Source organism: Chanos chanos, chromosome 15, assembly GCF_902362185.1.
Source record: "Chanos chanos chromosome 15, fChaCha1.1, whole genome shotgun sequence".
NCBI lineage: Eukaryota > Metazoa > Chordata > Actinopteri > Gonorynchiformes > Chanidae > Chanos > Chanos chanos.
Window position 1 is genome coordinate 17,588,721 of NC_044509.1, and position 20,243 is coordinate 17,608,963.

At 45.7% G+C, this 20,243-nt stretch overlaps 2 protein-coding genes across 2 annotated transcripts in view; both read left to right on the forward strand.

The window, feature by feature from the left end:
* brwd3 (bromodomain and WD repeat domain containing 3) overlaps nucleotides 1–10,662 on the forward strand; it is a 26,434-nt gene extending 15,772 nt beyond the window's left edge. Inside the window, exons 23-40 of the mRNA XM_030792650.1 lie at nucleotides 417–618; nucleotides 844–942; nucleotides 1,190–1,297; nucleotides 2,224–2,348; nucleotides 2,743–2,825; nucleotides 3,116–3,227; nucleotides 4,385–4,446; nucleotides 4,693–4,848; nucleotides 5,338–5,458; nucleotides 6,014–6,139; nucleotides 6,343–6,418; nucleotides 6,551–6,601; nucleotides 6,769–6,912; nucleotides 7,334–7,486; nucleotides 7,782–7,930; nucleotides 8,218–8,315; nucleotides 8,635–8,778; nucleotides 9,444–10,662. Coding sequence (XP_030648510.1) covers nucleotides 417–618; nucleotides 844–942; nucleotides 1,190–1,297; nucleotides 2,224–2,348; nucleotides 2,743–2,825; nucleotides 3,116–3,227; nucleotides 4,385–4,446; nucleotides 4,693–4,848; nucleotides 5,338–5,458; nucleotides 6,014–6,139; nucleotides 6,343–6,418; nucleotides 6,551–6,601; nucleotides 6,769–6,912; nucleotides 7,334–7,486; nucleotides 7,782–7,930; nucleotides 8,218–8,315; nucleotides 8,635–8,778; nucleotides 9,444–10,204 — 2,770 coding nt within the window. The 3' untranslated portion in view covers nucleotides 10,205–10,662. The remainder of the gene's footprint in view (nucleotides 1–416; nucleotides 619–843; nucleotides 943–1,189; nucleotides 1,298–2,223; nucleotides 2,349–2,742; nucleotides 2,826–3,115; nucleotides 3,228–4,384; nucleotides 4,447–4,692; nucleotides 4,849–5,337; nucleotides 5,459–6,013; nucleotides 6,140–6,342; nucleotides 6,419–6,550; nucleotides 6,602–6,768; nucleotides 6,913–7,333; nucleotides 7,487–7,781; nucleotides 7,931–8,217; nucleotides 8,316–8,634; nucleotides 8,779–9,443) is intronic.
* Nucleotides 10,663–14,027: 3,365 nt separating this feature from the next.
* Nucleotides 14,028–19,821, forward strand: chmp1b (charged multivesicular body protein 1B). The gene is made up of 8 exons (XM_030792468.1): nucleotides 14,028–14,153; nucleotides 15,008–15,105; nucleotides 15,987–16,133; nucleotides 16,321–16,389; nucleotides 16,694–16,801; nucleotides 17,896–17,939; nucleotides 18,083–18,155; nucleotides 18,987–19,821. Exons 1-8 carry the CDS (start codon nucleotides 14,138–14,140, stop codon nucleotides 19,029–19,031), a joined length of 600 nt encoding a protein of 199 aa, XP_030648328.1. The 5' UTR covers nucleotides 14,028–14,137; the 3' UTR covers nucleotides 19,032–19,821.
* The last annotated feature ends 422 nt before the right edge of the window (nucleotides 19,822–20,243 follow it).

The following is a 20,243-nucleotide window of genomic DNA, read 5'->3' on the forward strand; positions in this document are numbered from 1 at the left end:
ATCACATTTACGCACAGTTCACTATACTCAATCACATCACTCACCCCTAAATGACTATATCACATTTACACACAATTCACTATACTCAACCACATCACTCACCCCTAAATTACTATATCACATTTACACACAGTTCACTATACTCAATCACATCACTCACCCCTAAATGACTATATCACATTTACACACAGTTCACTATACTCAATCACATCACTCACCCCTAAATGACTATATCACATTTACACACAGTTCACTATACTCAATCACATCACTCACCCCTAAATGACTATATCACATTTACGCACAGTTCACTATACTCAATCACATCACTCACCCCTAAATGACTATATCACATTTACACAGCTCTGCTGTGTTAGTGGGCACACAGTTTAACTGAATATTTTACTTTTTCCCAGTGATTCTTCCAGTGAGTACTCTGATTGGACAGCAGATGCAGGGATCAACTTACAGCCTCCGAAGCGGCCAATCAGACGGCCAGTGCGTGTCCAAGGCAGCAGCAGCTCTGAGGAGGAGGGAGAGGGGCAAAGAGAGGGTGATGAGGAACGGAAGAAAAAACAGATGGAGAAGAAGAAAAAACCCAAACAGACAAAACAGAGGGTGAGCTCCTTTACCCGTCGAGCCGTCAGAGAGTTTAATCCAGTAATGGGCTTGGGCTGTTTATTAAAATCGTGGAACTTATAATTTGTGTGTTTGTGTGTGTGTGTGTGTGTGTGTGTGTGTGTGTGTGCGCGTGTGTGTCTGTGTCTGTGTCTGTGTGTGTGTGTGTGTGTCTGTGTGTGTGTGTGTGTCTGTGTGTCTGTGTGTGTGTGTGTGGGGCTGTAGCCACTGGCGGGTGCGGACACTGAGGAGTGGTTGCCCCCGTCATGGATCATGGAGACAATTCCTCGCCGCTCACCCTTCGTACCACAGATGGGTGACGAGGTAACTCTCAAACTCATTTACAACAGAACACAGAACACACTGCACGACATTTACACCAGGCATCAGCCCTCAGTGTGTACCCTACACTCACCTCACACCCGTCCCATGTGTACCGTCCACAACAGTCACACCTCAAAACAACAGCCATCATTTATTTATGTGTGTGGCACTGCAAGATCTGATGACTGTGTTCCGCACTCCCCTGTTTCTCTCTCTCCCTCTCTCTCTCTCTTCGCTCTCTCTGTAGTTGATATATTTTCGGCAGGGTCACCAGGCGTACGTACGAGCAGTGCGGCGTGCCAAAGCATACAGTGTCAACCCTCAGAAACAGCCGTGGAACAAACTGGACCTCAGGGTAAGCATCACGCTGCCTGTCAAGGGTTAGACTGGTACAGTCCAGCGCAAATGAGTTAAGGCCAGTTTATACTTCTGCGTCGAGTCGGCGTGGGCTCTGCGTAGCCGTGTACCCTACGCGTAGCCTGACGCGCACCTCCCCAGGAATGTAACTCTGCGTCGCAGCAGACCGCAACACCTGTGATTGGTCGGCTTAGTAACATCACCCTCCTTCTGCTCAGTCGGTTCAATGGTCATACACACCATCTCCTCCGATGACTCCTCTCTTTTCTGTGTTACAGTAATTTCAGTTAAAGTAACTGTTGCTCAACATTTATTAGCTCCAACTCCCCCATGATCCGCTCAGTTTCAGTCGCGAAAATGGTAAAATGGTGAACTGATCGCTCATTATTTTGAGAGCTCCGTTTGTTTGTCCCCCACAGTTTAGAAACTGGTCTTTCTTCTGAACGCAGAACTTGTTTTACAGATATTGCTGTGCAATGACTGAATTCCGACTTTTTATTCAACATTACTCCATCGTTTGTAATGCACGAGGAAATCAACACAGTGGCATAGAAACTAGCGTTTTGGCGATGTGATTACAGACACACCAACGCACAAGTATAAATGCTCACAACGGTGTAGGTCACTCGCGTAGTCTACAGCGTAGTCTACACGTTGAGCCTACAAAGAAGTATAAATCAGCCTTTAGTCACTGCTATAATAATGAAATGAACTGGTTTAATGCAGATATATACACGCCCCCAGAACGACAGTCAGATATATACACACCCCCAGAATGACACCAGTCAGTGGGCCAGAGATTTCTGTTCAGTCTCTATAGTTCATGTGAGCAAGTCTGAGACATCTCTCTGTGTCTGTTTGTGCGTTTGTATGTGTGTCTGTGTGTGTGTCTGTGTGTGTGTCTGTGTGTGTGTTTCTCCACAGGATCAGGAGTCAGTGAAGGTTGTGGGTATTAAATATGAGGTTGGCCCTCCTACTCTGTGCTGCCTCAAACTGGCCTTCCTCGACCCCATCTCAGGAAAGATGACCAACGAGTCCTTCAGCCTCAAGTATGATATCTCACAGTCTCTCTCCCTTACATAACACACACACACACACACACACACACACCCATGGTTATATACACACACACACACACACCCATGGTTATATACACACACACACACACACACACACACACACACTCTCATATACAAACATACACACACGCACAGTGACTGTCTCTGAACCATACACACATGTACATGCACAAGCACAGATGCACTTATATACAAATGCACACACACACACACACTGACTATCTCTGACACACATTCTCTCTCACTCATTCTCACAGACTGCACTGTGTACAATTTTTCTGTGTCAAAATGTGAAATCTTGTGTTAAAAAAGTGAACTTGTCTTTTATCCCGCCCTAAACTCTCTGAACTCTCTAATGGACCAGGTATCATGACATGCCTGATGTCATTGATTTTTTGGTGCTACAACAGTTTTACAATGAAGCTAAAGAACGCAACTGGCAGCCAGGTAACTGTGTGTCACTGTGTGTCCGGTTATTGTGGTACTTTTTGTCAGTTTTTTTTAACTGTTATGTGTGTGTGTGTGTGTGTGTGTGTGTGTTAGGTACTCATTTCCTTAAGATTATTGACAATGCTTATGAGTGTATTTGTGTGTGTTTCTCAGATAGGTGTGCGTTTCTGTAGCGTAGTTTACGATGCTTGTGTATGTTTATTTGTGTGTGTCCGTATGTCTGTGTGTTAACGCTGTGTTAATGGTGTGTGTGTGTGTGTGTGTGTGTGTGTGTGTGTGTTTGGTAGGTGCGCGTTTCCGTAGCATTATTGACGACGCTTGGTGGTTCGGTACGGTGGAGAACCAGCAGCCCTATCAGCCAGAGTACCCAGACAGTCTCTTCCAGTGCTACACTGTCAGGTATAGTCTCAACTCTGTGTGTGTGTGTGTGTGTGTGTGTGTGTGTGTGTGTGTGTGTGTCAGTGTTGAGTTATATTGGTGTGTGGTGTTGGGTAATGTTTGTGTCAGTGTTGAGTAATGTTGGTGGTAATGTTGGGTAGTAATGGGTTAGATGTTGGTGTAGATGGTAATATTTGTGTGAATGTTTAGTGTTGATGTGGTAAATATTGGGGAATGTTAGTGTAATGGTTTGGTAATAGTGTAGGTGTTGGTTAATATCAGTGTAAACATTGTGTGGCGTTGGGGTAATGTTAGGGTAAATGTTGTGTGGTGTTGGGGTAATGTTAGGGTAAATGTGTGGTGTTGGGGTAAGGTGGAGGTAAATGTTGTGTGGTGTTGGGGTAATGTTGGGGTAAATGTATGGCGTTGGGGTAAATGTTTGTGTGGTTTTGGGGTAATGTTAGGGTAAATGTTGTGTGGTGTTGGGGTAAGGTGGAGGTAAATGTTGTGTGGTGTTGGGGTAATGTTGGGGTAAATGTATGGCGTTGGGTAAATGTTGTGTGGTGTAGGGGTAAATATTGTGTGGTGTTGGGGTAATGTTGGGGTAAATGTTGTGTGGTGTTGGGGTAAATGTTGTGTGGTGTTGGGGTAATGTTGGGGTAATGTTAGGGTAAATGTTGTGTGGTGTTGGGGTAATGTTAGGGTAAATGTATGGCGTTGGTGTAAATGTTTGTGTGGTGTTGGGGTAAATGTTTGTGTGGTGTTGGGGTAATGTTGGGGTAAATGTTGTGTGGCGTTGGTGTAAATGTTTGTGTGGTGTTGGGGTAATGTTAGGGTAATGTTGTGTGGCGTTGGGGTAAATGTATGGCGTTGGTGTAAATGTTTGTGTAGTGTTGGGGTAATGTTGGGGTAATGTTAGGGTAAATGTTGTGTGGTGTTAGGGTAATGTTAGGGTAAAAGTTGTGTGGTGTTAGGGTAATGTTAGGGTAAATGTTGTGTGGCGTTGGTGTAAATGTTTGTGTGGTGTTGGGGTAATGTTAGGGTAAATGTTGTGTGGTGTTAGGGTAATGTTAGGGTAAAAGTTGTGTGGTGTTAGGGTAATGTTAGGGTAATGTTGTGTGGCGTTGGGGTAAATGTATGGCGTTGGTGTAAATGTTTGTGTGGCGTTCTGTCTGTAGGTGGGATAACGGAGAGCGAGAGAAGATGAGTCCATGGGACATGGAGCCAATTCCTGATGAAGGTAACACTAGTCCGTGTATGTGTCTATACAATCGATACTACACACCAACCTGTGTGTATATACAGTATATATACACCCGGACCACTCCTACTCCAGAGATGTATGAAAGTTTGTGTTCGTTACAGCGAAGAATTTGTGAGTGTGTGATAACTTGTCTTAATTACAATCTTCGAACCATGTTGTGTTTGAGCAATGAGATCAAATCAGCCAATGAGATGCAGTGTTTCTGTGACTGACACTCCCCAGCTCCAGTCCCAGAGGAGGTTGGTGATGGTGTCCCGGTAACGGAGGATGAGCTCCAGTCTCTGCTGTACCAGCCTCAGGAGGGAGAGTGGGGAGCACACATACGGGATGAAGAGTGTGAGAGAGTCATCACAGCCATCGACCAGCTCCTTACACTGGGTATGACACACACACACACACACACACACACACCCCCACACACACATACACCCACACACGATGAAGAGTGTGAGAGAGTCATCACAGCCATCGACCAGCTCCTTACACTGGGTATGACACCCCCCCCCCCCCCCACACACACACACACACACACACACACACACATACACCCACACACGATGAAGAGTGTGAGAGAGTCATCACAGCCATTGACCAACGCCTCACACTGGGTACGACACACACACATACGATGAAGAGTGTGAGAAAATCATTACAGCCATCAACCAACTTCTTATTCTTGCACTGTGTATGACACACACACAGGCAAGCACACACACTCACATATACTCATACACATACATACAGACAAAGTCATATATGTTCACACTCATGCACACATACAGACCCTAAAACATGTTCACATATGTAGTCACAGCTTCATGTTTGAACTCTTTTCCAATGCATTTTTATGTGCGTGTGTGCGCACAGACGTAGCCAAAGCCTTCTCCTGCCCGGTGGATCTGAGGGATTACCCACTCTACTGCACTGTGGTCGCTTATCCAACAGACCTCAGTACCATCAGACGACGCCTGGTACACCGCTTCTACAGGTACATAAACACACAAACACGCTGCTTCTACAGGTACATAAACACACACACATACACACACTGCTTCTACAGGTACGCACACACACACATACACGCACTGATTCTACAGGTACACACACACACAGACACATACTCCTACACAACAAGCACACTGTTAGACATTTGTTAACACAATGTAAAGCCTGTGTATGTGTGTGTGTGTTTGTGTGTGTAGTTTTCTAACATTATAAACGCTGTGTGTATGTGTGTGTGTATGTATGTGTGTGTGTGCGTGCGTGTGTGTGCGTGCGTGTGTGTGCGTGCGTGTGTGTGCGTGCGTGTGTGTGTGTGCGCGTGTCTGTGTGTCTGTGTCTGTGTGTGTGTGTGTGTGTGTGTGTGTGTGTATGCGTGTGTGTATGCGTGCGTGTGTGTGCGTGCGTGTGTGTGCGTGCGTGTGTGTGCGTGCGTGTGTGTGTCTGTATGTGTGTGTCTGTATGTGTGTGTCTGTATGTGTGTGTGTGTGTGTGCGCGCGTGTGTGCGTGCGTGTGCGCCTGTATGTGTGTGTGTGTGTGTAGGAGGATTTCTGCGTTGATGTGGGAGGTTCGTTACATTGAGCACAACGCCAGAACCTTTAACGAGCCTCAGAGTCCCATTGTCACAGCGGCCAAGACTGTCACTGATGTTCTCCTCCGTTTCATCGGGTACAGTCCACCCTTCACAACCCCCCCTCTTCTCTCTCTCTCTCTCTCTCTCTCTCTCTCTCTCTCTCTCTTTCTCTCTCTCTCTTTCTCTCTCTCTCTCTCTCCCTTCTTTCAGTTTCCTTTCCAGTTTCAAGCTTTTTGGAAGTTCTGTTGTCGTACTATAGGTGGAACTGTTCTGTGTGTGTGTGTGTGTGTGTGTGCAGGGACCAGAGCTGCTGTGACATACTGGACCTGTACAGTAAGGTGAAGGCAGAGCTGAGCAGTGCCGCAGAGGAGGATGTGAGTGGATCTGTGTGTATCCGTCTGTGTGAGAGTGATAGCGTTCATGTGTGTGTTTTCCTACGGTACGGCGTGTGTGTCGTATGCATTAATAGGTGATGGAGTTGTGTGTGTGTGTGTGTGTGTTCACAGGAGGAAGTGGACGTTGATTCGGACACTCCGGGCACGTCGACGGGACAGAGAGTGAGTAGAAAAATTCACATTGGAACCAACAAGTGAAAAGACATGTATGACATTCAGAGTGTCAGTGCATCAGGCAGCCATGGTCTGGAGTGTAATTATCCATTTAAGAAGTCAACGCTAAAGAGTTTAAGGAGGAGGTGTTTTAACCCCGCCCTCTCCCTCTGCAGCGGGGTAATTCCGCGCCTCAGAAACGGGGCGTGGTCCTGGACGTCAACGCCTGGAATGGTCAGTGTCGGGAGCTGCTCCGAAGAATGATTGACAGCCCAGATTCCGAGCCGTTCCGCCAGCCCGTCGACCTTTTTGCATATCCGGTATGTTCTCCTCCCCCTCTGATTTGTGTTCCTCTCCGTCTCCCCGTTCTCCTCCTCCTCCTCTGCTCCTCACGCAGACTGAGGGTGTGTTATTGGACAGCTTTTTGTGTGTGTTTGTGTGTTTCACAATGACTTAATGTTGTTTTGGCTTAGGTTTTTATCCTTTTTATTCAAAGTATTCATTATTCATTTTGTGTCCTTGAATTTGGTGTTTTTTTTTTTTTTTTTGCATTTGACTTTGATGCTTCTTGCCATGTAATGTATTTTCAACTTGATTATTATGATTTTTTGCTTTTCGGAGGTCAGGAAGGATAGCGAGGGTGTACAGCCTGGCTAATGGGGATCCTATAAACAATAAACAGTAAACAGTAAACAATAAACAATAAACAGCTCTCTCTGATTGGTCTTCTCCCTCTGTCAGGATTACAGGGACATTATTGACACGCCGATGGATCTGGGCACAGTTTCCGAGACTTTGGTCGCGGGGAACTATGAGAACCCGATGGAGTTTGCCAAAGATGTTCGACTTATCTTCAGTAACTCCAAGGCGTACACACCCAACAAAAAGTCCAGGGTGAGACACAGTTTAGCTCCAGTACCCCTCCAGTTACACACACTTCTCCCAGTTAGGGTCATCTCCCCCTCCAGTTACACACACTTCTCCTAGTTAGGGTCACCCCCCCCCCCCCCCCCCCCCCCCCCCCCCCCAGTTACACACACTTATCCCAGTAAGAGTCATCTCCCCCTCCAGTTACACACACTTCTCCCAGTTAGGGTCATCTCCCCCTCCAGTTACACACACTTCTCCCAGTTAGGGTCATACAAGTTATAAATGACACTTTGTTTGTTTGTTTGTTTATCTGTTTTAGATTTACAGCATGACTCTGAGTCTGTCCGCATTCTTCGAACATCACATAATCTCCATAATCTCGGATTACAAATCTGCCGTTCAGAATCAAAAGAGGAGTCAGCAGAGACTGAACTACAGCAAGAGATTACAGAGCTCATCTCCAGTCAGGTAACGCACACACACACGTGCACAGACACACACACACGCGCGCACAGACACATCCACAGACACACACACACACACGCGCGCGCGCACAGACACACACGCGCACACACACACACATCCACAGACACACACACACACGCGCACAGACACACACATCCACAGACACACACACAGACGCACACACACATACACGCACACATACACAGACACACACACACTGACACACAGACGCACACACAACCACTCTTTATGGCATATACTAACTGTTTTGTGTGTATTTTGCATTGCAGCCCTAGAGGGAAGAGTAAGTCCAGTAAAAAACCCAAACTCACCAAGCAGTCCCAGCACACGCCCCCCTCCAGAACCCGCCCACAGAGAGCCTGCCAAGGTGCGTGTGTGTGTGTCTGTGTCTGTGTCTGTGTCTGTGTGTGCATGTGTCTGTGCGTGTGTGTCTGTGCGCACGCGTGCATGTGCATGTGTGTGTACATGTGTGATATATCATGGTTTAGTGTGTTTGTATAATGTTTGTTCACTCTGTCTGTTTGTGTGTGTGTGTGTGTGTGCGTGTGCGTGTGTGTTTGTGCTCAATATATCATGGTTTAGTGTGTATGTATAATATTTGTTTACTGTGTATGTATGTTTGTGTGTGTTTGATATATCATGGTTTAACATGTGTGTATAATGTTGTTTACTGTGTGTGTTTATAGCAGGGTTTAATGCTGCTCTTGCTGATGAGGACAGTCAGCCTTCATCTTCGTCATCATCTTCATCCTCCTCATCCTCTTCCTCATCAGGACAACCAGGAACAGACAGAGTTACACGCAGTCGAACCATACCTAAAAAGACCTCAGGTACGTACACACAGTTTGCGAGGTGTGTATGTACTGTAGCTGTAGGGGTTGGTGTGTGTGTGTGTCTGGGTGCGCTGTAGCTGTAGGGGTTGGTGTGTGTGTATGTACTGTAACTGTAGGGGTTGGTGTGTGTGTGTGTGTGTGTGTGTCTTGGTGCGCTGTAGGGGTTGGTGTGAGAGTGTGTGTGTATTGGTGCGCTGTAGGGGTTGGTGTGTGTGTATGCACTGTAGCTGTAGGGGTTGGTGTGTGTGTGTGTGTGTGTGTGTCTGGGTGCGCTGTAGGGGTTGGTGTGTGTGTGTGTGTGTGTGTGTGTCTTGGTGCGCTGTAGGGGTTGGTGTGTGTGTATGTACTGTAGCTGTAGGGGTTGGTGTGTGTGTGTGTGTGTCTTGGTGCGCTGTAGGGGTTGGTGTGTGTGTATGTACTGTAGCTGTAGGGGTTGGTGTGTGTGTGTGTGTGTCTTGGTGCGCTGTAGGGGTTGGTGTGTGTGTGTGTGTGTCTTGGTGCGCTGTAGGGGTTGGTGTGTGTGTATGTACTGTAGCTGTAGGGGTTGGTGTGTGTGTGTGTGTGTGTGTGTCTGGGTGCGCTGTAGGGGTTGGTGTGTGTGTGTGTGTGTGTCTGGGTGCTGTGGCCTGCTGTGTTAATGGGAGTCTTTACTCTGTGTCCAGACGGCCTGTGTAACGGAGCTTTGACAAACGGCGCACGGCGCTCTAACAGACGGACGGCCGCTCGCACGCTGGAGGAAGAAGTCTCTGGGTCAGACAGCTCTGCGTCCTCGTCTTCATCTTCGTCCTCAACCTCTTCCTCGTCCTCTTCATCGTCGTCGTCATCATCCTCTGAGAGCGAGGACAGTGACGTTGAGTTGGGTAAATTCCCGGATGGTGGTGGTGACCATGACTACAGTAAAGCCCCTCGCCTGTCCCACAGGAGCAAAGGCAAATCTGCCCCCGGCGCCGGTGCCGGTCCCGGTGCCAGTCCCAGCGCCGGCACCAGCCACAAACGAAAAGGAGGGCAGGAACCACCGGGCCGCATCAAACGGGCTCGCAGGGCGGAGCAGCAGGTGGAGGAAGAAGAGGAGGAAGAGGAACCTGAGGAAGAGGAGGAGCCAGATGAGGAAGAGGAGGAGCTCGACGAGGAAGAGGAGGAGCTCGATGAGGAAGAGGAGGAGCTCGACGAGGAGGAAGAGGAGGAGCCGAGAAAGACGGCGACGCGGACGTCGGCGGGAAACCAGAGGTCAAATCAGAGAACTGGAAAATCGGGCCGTGTGAACACCCGTAACCAAGGACGACGGACCGTTCTGTACAATGATGACTCAGATGAGGAGGGTCCGACCGCGGACCCCCTGAATTTGGGCATGTCGCGTTCGGGAAGGGTGCGGCGTATGACAGAGAGGGCGAGGGTCAGTCATCTGATGGGCTGGACACACTGAACCTTCACACAGACTCACTACAGCCATACTGCAGGGATCTCCGCCGCCTTCTTACTCCCCTTTGTTTTGTACAAATGTCCTTTTGGGGGTTTTTTTGTTTTCTTTTTGTTTTTGTTTTGTTTGTTTTTTTTGCATTGTTGTCATGAAGACTGTTTACGACTCTAAATGGACTGTGGTGCTGATTCTAACTCTCTCCCATGTTTCCAAGGAAACGCCTCCTCCATCAACCACTCAGACACCTCAGCCTTACTCTAGTCCTAGGCCTTAAAAAGTCATCTCTCTCTCTCTCTCTCTCTCTGTTTCTCTGGTCATCTGTTCTTCCCTCTCCTCCTCTGAGGGCTCTTTCCTGTAAAGATGCTTTTCTGGTGCTTTTCTCTCGTTATTTATTTGTAATCTGTCTCTTATTCAAAGCATTTTTTCCACTGTCTGTTAGCTGTTAGTTACTGTGTGGTAACTTCCTTATCTCCTCTTATTCTGTCCATTCCTCTGTCTCTCTGTGTGTCTGTCTCTCTGTGTGTCTGTCTCTCTGTGTGTCTGTCTCTCTGTGTGTCTGTCTCTCTGTTTCTCTCCCACGCCCACTACTCCCTCTCCAGTCCTCTTTCTCTCTCTCTCTGTCTCTCTCTCTCTCTCTCTCTCTCTCTCTCTCTCTCTCTCTCTCTCTCTCTCTCTGTCTCTCTCTCTCTCTCTCTCTCTCTCTCTCTCTCTCTCTCTCTGTCTCTCTCTCTCTCTGTCTCTCTCTCTGTCTCTGTGTCTCTGTCTCTCTCTCTCTCTGTCTCTGTGTCTCTGTCTCTCTCTCTCTCTCTCTCTCTCTCTCTCTGTGTGTCTGTCTCTCTATCTCTGTGTGTCTGTCTCTCAGTGTCTCTCCCATGCCCACTGCTCCCTCTCCAGTCCTCTCAGATGCAGGTAATGAACTGGGTGCTGTGGTTTTGCTGCTGAGACATTCTTAGCTTTCTCCTCCTGCATTAACTGAGACTCAGACGGATCTGATTAATCACAGAGCCTGGGAAACGTGTCAAAGAAACACTCGGCTGCTCCGCCGCTGTCTCTGAGTCGGCTGCTCCGCCGCTTTCTCTGAGTCGGCTGCGAGGTCAGTAGGGCACGGCGTGTCTGAGGGCACAGCATGTCAGACCTCTGAGGGGTTTTGCCTTTTCTTCTTTTGGAGGGGTCAGAGGTGTAGATTTTTTTTTTTTTTTTAAACTGATCAAATCTTAAGAGATGCATTAAACTACTTCTAGCTCACACATTTTGTGCTCTCCTGATTGGAGCACAGAAGGAAGAGGCTCATGGGAGTTGTAGGAGATTTAACTCCTCCTACACACACACACACACACACCCTAATACACTGAGTACTGTTTTTATTGCAGAATATATTTATTTTTTCACTGTTGTAATATACACTTTGCAATTCAATCTTACCTTACAGTAATAATGATGAATTATTATTATTATTAGAATCCTTCAGAAGTCCTGTTTGCACATGAGGCAGCTGAGAGATGAATTAGAGGTGGTTGGTTTATCCACAGCAGATCAGACCTGCTTCTCCTCAAGCCAATGCAAAAGCCCAGGCCTGCTTGTGTGTGGTCTTTGTTTTATGTAGCTTTGGTGGTGTTGTTCTTTTAATTTCAGTTGTTTTGAACTGAGAAGAGACTGTTTATCATTAATAATAACATTTCTTTGCATTTTTTTGTAATATTAACTCTGTTAAAGGAACTGGTGCCAAGCTGTGGACTGTGGGGTGTTTTGTGGAGATCGTGTGAAATCTCTGTGGTGCTGTGAAGCCTTGGATTGATTTCTGTGGTGCAACCGCGAGCATTATTCATAGAGAGAGTTCTCAGTTTGAAAGATTAAATCTGTGTTATTTATTACATGAGGGATTCTGAGGTAACTGTGAATATGAGCATCTTTAGGACTTCCACTCTTTAAATGAAAAGGTGCTCTCTCTTTCCCCCTCTCTCTCTCTGTCTCTCCTGTCTTATTTTCCATGTCAGTCTGACACTCCAGTGACCATCACAATCTCCTTCACTCCTCTTTTTCTTCCTCTCTCATTGTTTCCTACCTCACTCCAGATGCTCTACTCTCTCCCTCTGTCTGTCCTGTTCCTAAACCTCCTCTCTCTCTCTCTGACTGGTCTCTCCATCTATCTGCCCTGTTTCTAAACCTCCACACACTCTCTCTGACTGGTCTCTCCCTCTGTGTGTCCTGTTCCTAAACGTCCTCACTCCCTCTGACTGGTCTCTCCCTCTGTCTGTCCTGTTCCTAAACCTCCTCTCTCTCTCTGACTGGTCTCTCCCTCTGTCTGCCCCGTTTCTAAATCTCTCTCTCTCTGACTGGTCTCTCCCTCTGTCTGTCCTGCTCCTAAACCTCCTCACTCTCTCTGACTGGTCTCTCCCTCTATCTGCCCTGTTCCTAAACCTCCTCACTCTCTCTCTGACTGGTCTCTCCCTCTATCTGCCCTGTCCCTAAACCTCCTCACTCTCTCTCTGACTGGTCTCTCCCTCTGTCTGTCCTGTTTCTAAACCTCCACACACTCTCTCTGACTGGTCTCTCCCTCTGTCTGTCCTGCTCCTAAACCTCCTCACTCTCTCTGACTGGTCTCAGTAGCTGCCTGGATGATCTACCTTCAGAAACATGTAACAGCAGCCAATCACAAAACAAACCTGTTGTTTGCAGCCAATCAGGATGCAGTATCGTACCTTGGATCCTCTCATCTTTTCTCCCCCGTCCCTTGTGTTCAGGGATCTCTCTTCTTGGTTTGGTAAACAAGAGTAGTTCAGGGCCAGTTCAATTGTAACAGTGATGATGATGATGATGATGATGGCGATGAAGATATTCTAGATGTAATAAGCTTGTATGTGACTGTCTTTCTTTCTTTTTTTTCTTTTTTTTACACTTTTTGGATTGTGTTTTTTAAATAAACATGTAAAATTTTGCCAATATAGTCTCTGCATATTTTTATTTTGTATTACTTTGTTTTATCTTATTTTTGTTCCATCTGTTAATGTTTGGTCTGCTATGATACCAGATTATTTACTTAATGAAAATTCACATGAGAGTATGTTACATAAATTGTTTAACCATTTTATGTTCTAATAGGTCTGATGTTGTCTTTAATGTTGCGTAGAGATGACAATTCGGAACACGGAGGAGAATCTGGTTAAACTTAGCCGGTTAAAATAGCCAGCATTTGACCATACAAACGAAACTCGGGTTGCCCGCAGTTCTTCATGCAGCCGCATAACGTGTTATAAACTGTTTATCAGTACAGGAGATTTTAAGTTATCAGTTCTGTTTGTGTTTCCAGATGTGGAAGGTGGGAGAGACGCTGACTGTCATATTCTAATGCCCCCTTGGTCCTTGTAGATTTCCATGACTCTTTAAGATAGATCTCCGAAATCAAAGAATCTTTATCGAGAGTATAAATTCGACAAACATGACGTTTTCCCTGGTTACCACAGCACACTGGAAGAAATATAAATGCTTATTTATTTTAATTTACAGAAATATAATACTTGATGCCGTACAAGTGAATTACTTACAACATTTACATCGAGTCGTTTAGCAGACGCTTTTGTCCAAAGCGACCGAAAAGCGAGCAAAAAAGGAAGCAGTAGCGATTCTAGTAAATGTCCAAATTTTGCGCGTGATTTAACACCAAACTAATGTCTGTTAACCTAGATTTAAGAGATTAGAGGAGAAACACCGTTGAAGTGACTTGTCCACCTTTGCTGTTATGGTTGCATTCTGAAACAGTGGCGTCATCGGAACACATGACCCTGACGTCATTCCAGCGGCGCTGTGAAGCCCGGAAGAGAAAACAGGGAAATAATTTAAACTGAGTGGAAAGTGGATCACAGGAGAGACTCTGAGCCTGCGAGAGGACAGTCCGATTTCAGCTTTAATTACTGATTAGTGGAACAACAGAGAACAGACACTATGCCGAACATGGAAAGTATCCTTTTCATCGACAGCGACGCACAGTACGAGAGTTTTTATTTGGCTCCACGCAAGTGAGCGGGGGCAGGCCTGGGAAAGTGTTTACTTTTCTCTCGGAATACTTTGGGTATCTACACTCTTCCGTGTTGGTCCTCTGTAGCGTTTCGTGACTTTTATTAACGGCGGATTCTCTGGTGTGTTTTCAAGGTTCTGCAGAACGAGCTAGCTGTGTCACCGAAAGTGTAACGTTACCAAGTATTTTCCAATGTTGGTTTGCTAAGAATAGATTTAGATACTAGAACAAGAAGAACAACCTGTTTGACAGCTTAGTCAAATCATCGACGGGGCTCTATTTTCTGTGTCTGGAGACTTTTTTTGGTAGTTGTTGTTGTTTTGGCTTATTTGTTGGCTGGAAGGGTATTCTTACAAGCCGATAATCCTAGTCATCCTAATAACTAATTGCGAAAGTTAACTGTCCAATAGGGAAACAGCTAAGGAACATTGCATTTATGAGAGAGGGTGGGAAGGCATTTGTTTCCATTGGGAATCTCTCGAGCCGTGACGCGTTATTACGTAGGCCGTCACTGCCCACATTATGTCACCAATGAGGGATTTTCCAGCTGTTAATGTATTAGTCTATAACTTAGGTCTGCATGTCATATCAGGTGTAGGCTACCTGTTAGAGATAACCTGACCTGCCTGAGAGAACAGGGGACCTTTGAACACAGATTAGCTTGAGTAGCAAGTCATTAGTTAAGTATTTTCCTCTGTGAAACAGGGTGTAAATGCTTGGCCTACCCTTTTCAGTCAGTCTGCTCTTCAATCATGATGCTAAACTTTCACAAATGATTCCTTAACCACTGTACCCAGAACAGCTGTTTAACCTCAAGTTTGCAGCCAAAGAGCTGCAGAGAAATTCCAAGAAATGTGATAAAGAGGAGAAGGTGGAGAAAGCCAAGGTGAAAAAGGTAAGAGTAAACTCTCTGAGTCACTGATTCAGTTCGACATAATTCAACACAGTCTGCCTTTTGTGTAGCTCTTATTACAGTCACAAAGCAGCTCCACTGATGGCTGGTTTAGAAACTCCCAGAGAACAAGCCTGAGGACACAGTGGAAATGAAAACTTCTGTTTAGTTGAAGTGGGGAGCAAGTTTGAGAGGAGTAAAGACTCGGTGGGGGGGTGGTCTCCTGGCTGGGACCAGGCTGTAAGAATACAGGCTTAGAGCAGCTGGTTTTATTTGAGGGCAGGACAAAGAAGAGACGTCTCAGGACATCAGCGTGAGGGTGAGATCTAATCAGGGGTATTACCGCAGGACAAATCAGTTGTTGAGGTTCCTGCGGGAAACAGAACCAGTGCTTATGGCGCTAAAGAGGTTTAGTCTCTGTGAACCAGTTAAGGGGGAAAAAGGAGGTAAACATCTCCTCCTCAGCCTCAGAGGATCTGCCGATTGTCTGAAGAATTTACTTCATTGGTTAGTTTGGTTGATGACATCATGGCACAACCAGGGAAAACATGCTTTGTCATTGCAGATCAGACAGCAATGAAACTGAAAGGAATGACACACACACACACATACATACATATATACACACACATACATATATATACACACATACATACACACACACACACACACATACACACACACACTCTGGCCCATATCCTTCTCGTCCACACTGAGGCCTGGTGTACACAGGTTACACAGAGGACAGATCAAAAGCCTTAGGGCCGTAGAGTAGTGTTAGGTGAGACAGTGTGAGGGAAAGTGTGTTAAACCTTTCTTGGGTGAGGTAAAACTGTTCCTAGGTCAGTCAGTGTGTAATCTGACTTCTGTGGGCTGGTTACCAGGCTATTCAGAAGGGGAACGTGGAGGTTGCGCGGATCCATGCAGAAAATGCCATTCGCCAAAAGAACCAATCAGTGAACTTCCTCAGGATGAGCGCACGTGTCGATGCTGTGGCTGCCAGAGTTCAGACCGCAGTTACCATGAACCAGGTACACACACACACGCGCACACGCACACACACACACACACACATAATCACAGTCATACATATACACACACACATAATCACAGTCATACATATACACACACACATGCAAATATATGTTCTCACACATTGTTGTAATGTTCCATTTTTTTTTAAAACTGTGTTAATATCCTCTGACCCTTATGTCACAGGTCACCAAATCCATGGCTGGGGTGGTGAAGGGCATGGACTCTACACTGAAATCCATGAACTTAGAGAAGGTGTGTGTGTCTGTGTCTCTGTGAGTGTGTGTCTGTGAGTGTGTGTGTGGCGTGTGTGTTTGTGTGTGTGTGTATCTGTGAGGTGTGTGTGTTCGAGAGAGAGAAAGAAATACTTGTATCAGATGTCTTTCCAGTGGAAATGGTCTTGCACAATTGTTTGTAAGCCTCCTGTCTGCTGCCATTATCGTGTTCTCTCATTGGTCAGCTTTCCACAGGATGGAGCCACACTCTGATGAAATCATTCTTTACTTTAATTGGTCAGATGTGTAGATAAATGCGATTTTACTGTCTTGTGATTGGTCAGATTTCAGCACTGATGGAGAAGTTTGAGCGTCAGTTTGAGACGCTGGACGTGCAGACGGCTCAGATGGAGGACACAATGAGCAGCTCTACAACTCTCACCACGCCTCAGGTAACACACACACACACACACTGACACACACACACTCTACAACTCTCACCACGCCTCAGGTAACACACACACACACACTGACACACACACACTCTACAACTCTCACCACGCCTCAGGTAACACACACACACACACACTGACACACACACACTCTACAACTCTCACCACGCCTCAGGTAACACACACACACACTGACACACACACACTCTACAACTCTCACCACGCCTCAGGTAACACACAGACACACACTGACACACACACACTCTACAACTCTCACCACGCCTCAGGTAACACACACTGACACACACACACACTGACACACACACACACACACACACACACACACACACACACACACTGACATACACACACACACAGACATACACATACACACACACAGACATACACACACGCGCTCTACAACTCTCACCACGCCTCAGGTAACACACACACACACACTGACACACACACACACACACACACACACACTGACACACAGACACACTCTACAACTCTCACCACACCTCAGGTAACACACACACACACAGACATACACATACACACACACACTCTACAACTCTCACCACGCCTCAGGTAAAACACACACACACACACACACACACACACAGACATACACACACACACACACACTCTACAACTCTCACCACACCTCAGGTAACACACACACACACTGACACACAGACACACACACACAGACACACTCTACAACTCTCACCACGCCTCAGGTAACACACACACACACACACACAGACACACACACAGACACACACACACACACACACACACAGACACACACACACACACACATACATACACACACGCACACATACACACACACACGCACACATACACACACGCAGACACACACACACACACGCAGACACACACACACACACGCAGACACACACACACACACACGCAGACTCAGACACACACACACACACACACATATACATACACACATTTACACACACACACACATTTACACAACAGGTGTGTGTGTAACTGATTAGAGTTTGTTTCTGTGTATGTGTAAGTGTGTTGGTTCTAATGCATATTCTTTGTGTTTTCAGAGCCAAGTTGAATCTCTGATGATGGAAATGGCGGATGAGGCAGGGTGAGTGTGTGAGCTCTGTGATTGGTCCATTCATTTACAAACACATTAATCATACTCTGTGATCACCCATCATACCTATGTATTTCCTTTAATATGATGATGATGATGATGATGATGATGTGTATGTGTGTGTTTGTTTGCAGATTGGATCTGAACATGGAGCTCCCCCAGGGACAGACCGGATCAGTGGGTACCAGCGTAGCATCTGCAGAACAGGTAGGAATTCACACACACACGCACACACACACACACAGAAAGAATGAGATATGAGTAGATATGATTTATCATAAAGCAGTGGGCAGGACTGATCAGAGCTGTTCTCTGCCTGCTGTGATAATCACCTACACAGTGTTCAGGCAGAGCCGTGCTCAGGACCACTCTAAACGGAATGTTCTTGTCTTTTGTTGCTTATTTTTTAAGCGCTTGTGTGTGAGTATTTATGGTTGAATGCCCCTCTCTGGAGGATAAATACCATTACCATACCATTACCATACCATACATTACCATACCATTACCATACCATTACCATACCATACCATTACCATACCATTACCATACCATTACCATACCATTACCATACCATACCATACCATTACCATACCATTACCATACCATACCATACCATTACCATACCATACCATACCATTGCCATACCATTACCATACCATACCATTTTAAAGCTCGTTTTTTTATGAACAGTCAAATCATTACAGTCTGTGATTGTGTGTGAGGTTGTGATTGTAATTGTGAGTGAGGTTGTGATTGTGATGTTGTGATTGTGATGTTGTGTTTGATGTGACTGTGATGCTGTGTGAGGTTGTGAATGTGATGTTGTGTGTGAGGTTGTGATTGTGTGTGAGGTTGTGACTGTGATTGTGATGTTGTGTGTGATGTTGTGAATGTGATGTTGTGTGTGAGGTTGTGAGTGTGTGTGAGGTTGTGACTGTGATTGTGATGTTGTGTGTGATGTTGTGATTGTTATGTTGTGTGTGGGGTTGTGATTGTGATGTTGTGTGTGAGGTTGTGACTATGATGTTGTTTCTTTAGGATGAGCTGTCACAGAGACTGGCCAAACTCAGAGACCAGGTCTAAGGAGAAAACCCTGCTGGTCTAGCCAGAAGAGGAGCAACGTGTGTGCGCGTTTGTGCACGTGTGTGCGTGTGTGTGTGTGAGTGTGTGCGTGTCTGCATAACATGGATGAGAATTTCTGTGCAGTTTACCAGAAGCCCCTCTGCGTTTTCTTGTTATGGTCTTCCCAGAACTAGACGGTCTCTCTCCCTCTATCTCTGGCTCTGTCTGCTTTTTAAACGTTTTCAGGGGTTTGTGGGTAATGGTGAACACCATGTCGCAGGGCTCTGGGAAACGGGACAACATGTTTGTATGTAACATATTTACTCCTCGGGAAGATTTGCCTCATATTTTTAACCACACTTTTATAAAACAACTTTACTGTACTGTATTGTAATAAAACTAATGACAAATTATGATGTAGAAGCACTACAGGTTGTAAATAAAGAGTTTCTCTCTCTGTCTCTGTATAAAATGTTGCTGGATTCAGATTTTTTTTTTTTGGTGTGTGTTGTTCGGGTATCTGTCCAATAATGCCAAAAATCATTTCTTTTTTACCGTCCTCTTCCCTCTGTCTCACCCCTCTCTCTTCCTCTCTGTCTTTATCTGTCTGTTGATTTGCTGGTTAGCCTTTTTTGCTCTTCTGTCATAATAAAGGTCTGTTTATCAGAAAGCCCATGTCTCACAGTGGCCGTGATTACCATTGAAGGTTTTAGGTTTTATTTGAATTCTCTGTTGTACAATGTGCAGGGAAAAGACTAGTTTGGCTCCAGTACAGTCCCAGCTTTAACTGTTGTCATACTGTTTTTCAGACAAAAACTGTTAGGTTATATTTAATTCCGTTATATTTGCTGTTATAATATCAAAATAATAACGTGGGAGATACTGTCTTTGGATTATGAAATAAAACTTTCATGAAATTTTACAAAGTGCACTGATATTTTCTTTTTTTAACCGGAGGGTCATGTATAAATCACAAAATTACTCTTATGTTAATTACATGTATAGCACTCTGTGTTCTTTGCTTGTAAATAGAGAATGTTTCAGGGGCGCAAGGGCATATATATATGTGTGTGTGTGTGTGTGAGAGTGGGTTTCCACACTATATAATTTCTCATACAGTCGTCTCCCTCAGTCAGCCCTGTTATGTGTCCAAAGGCTGTATGTACTGAGCATCTGTCATTAAGATCACTGGTCTGGGATCAGCTCCCTTTACTCCATTTAACTGTTTATCAG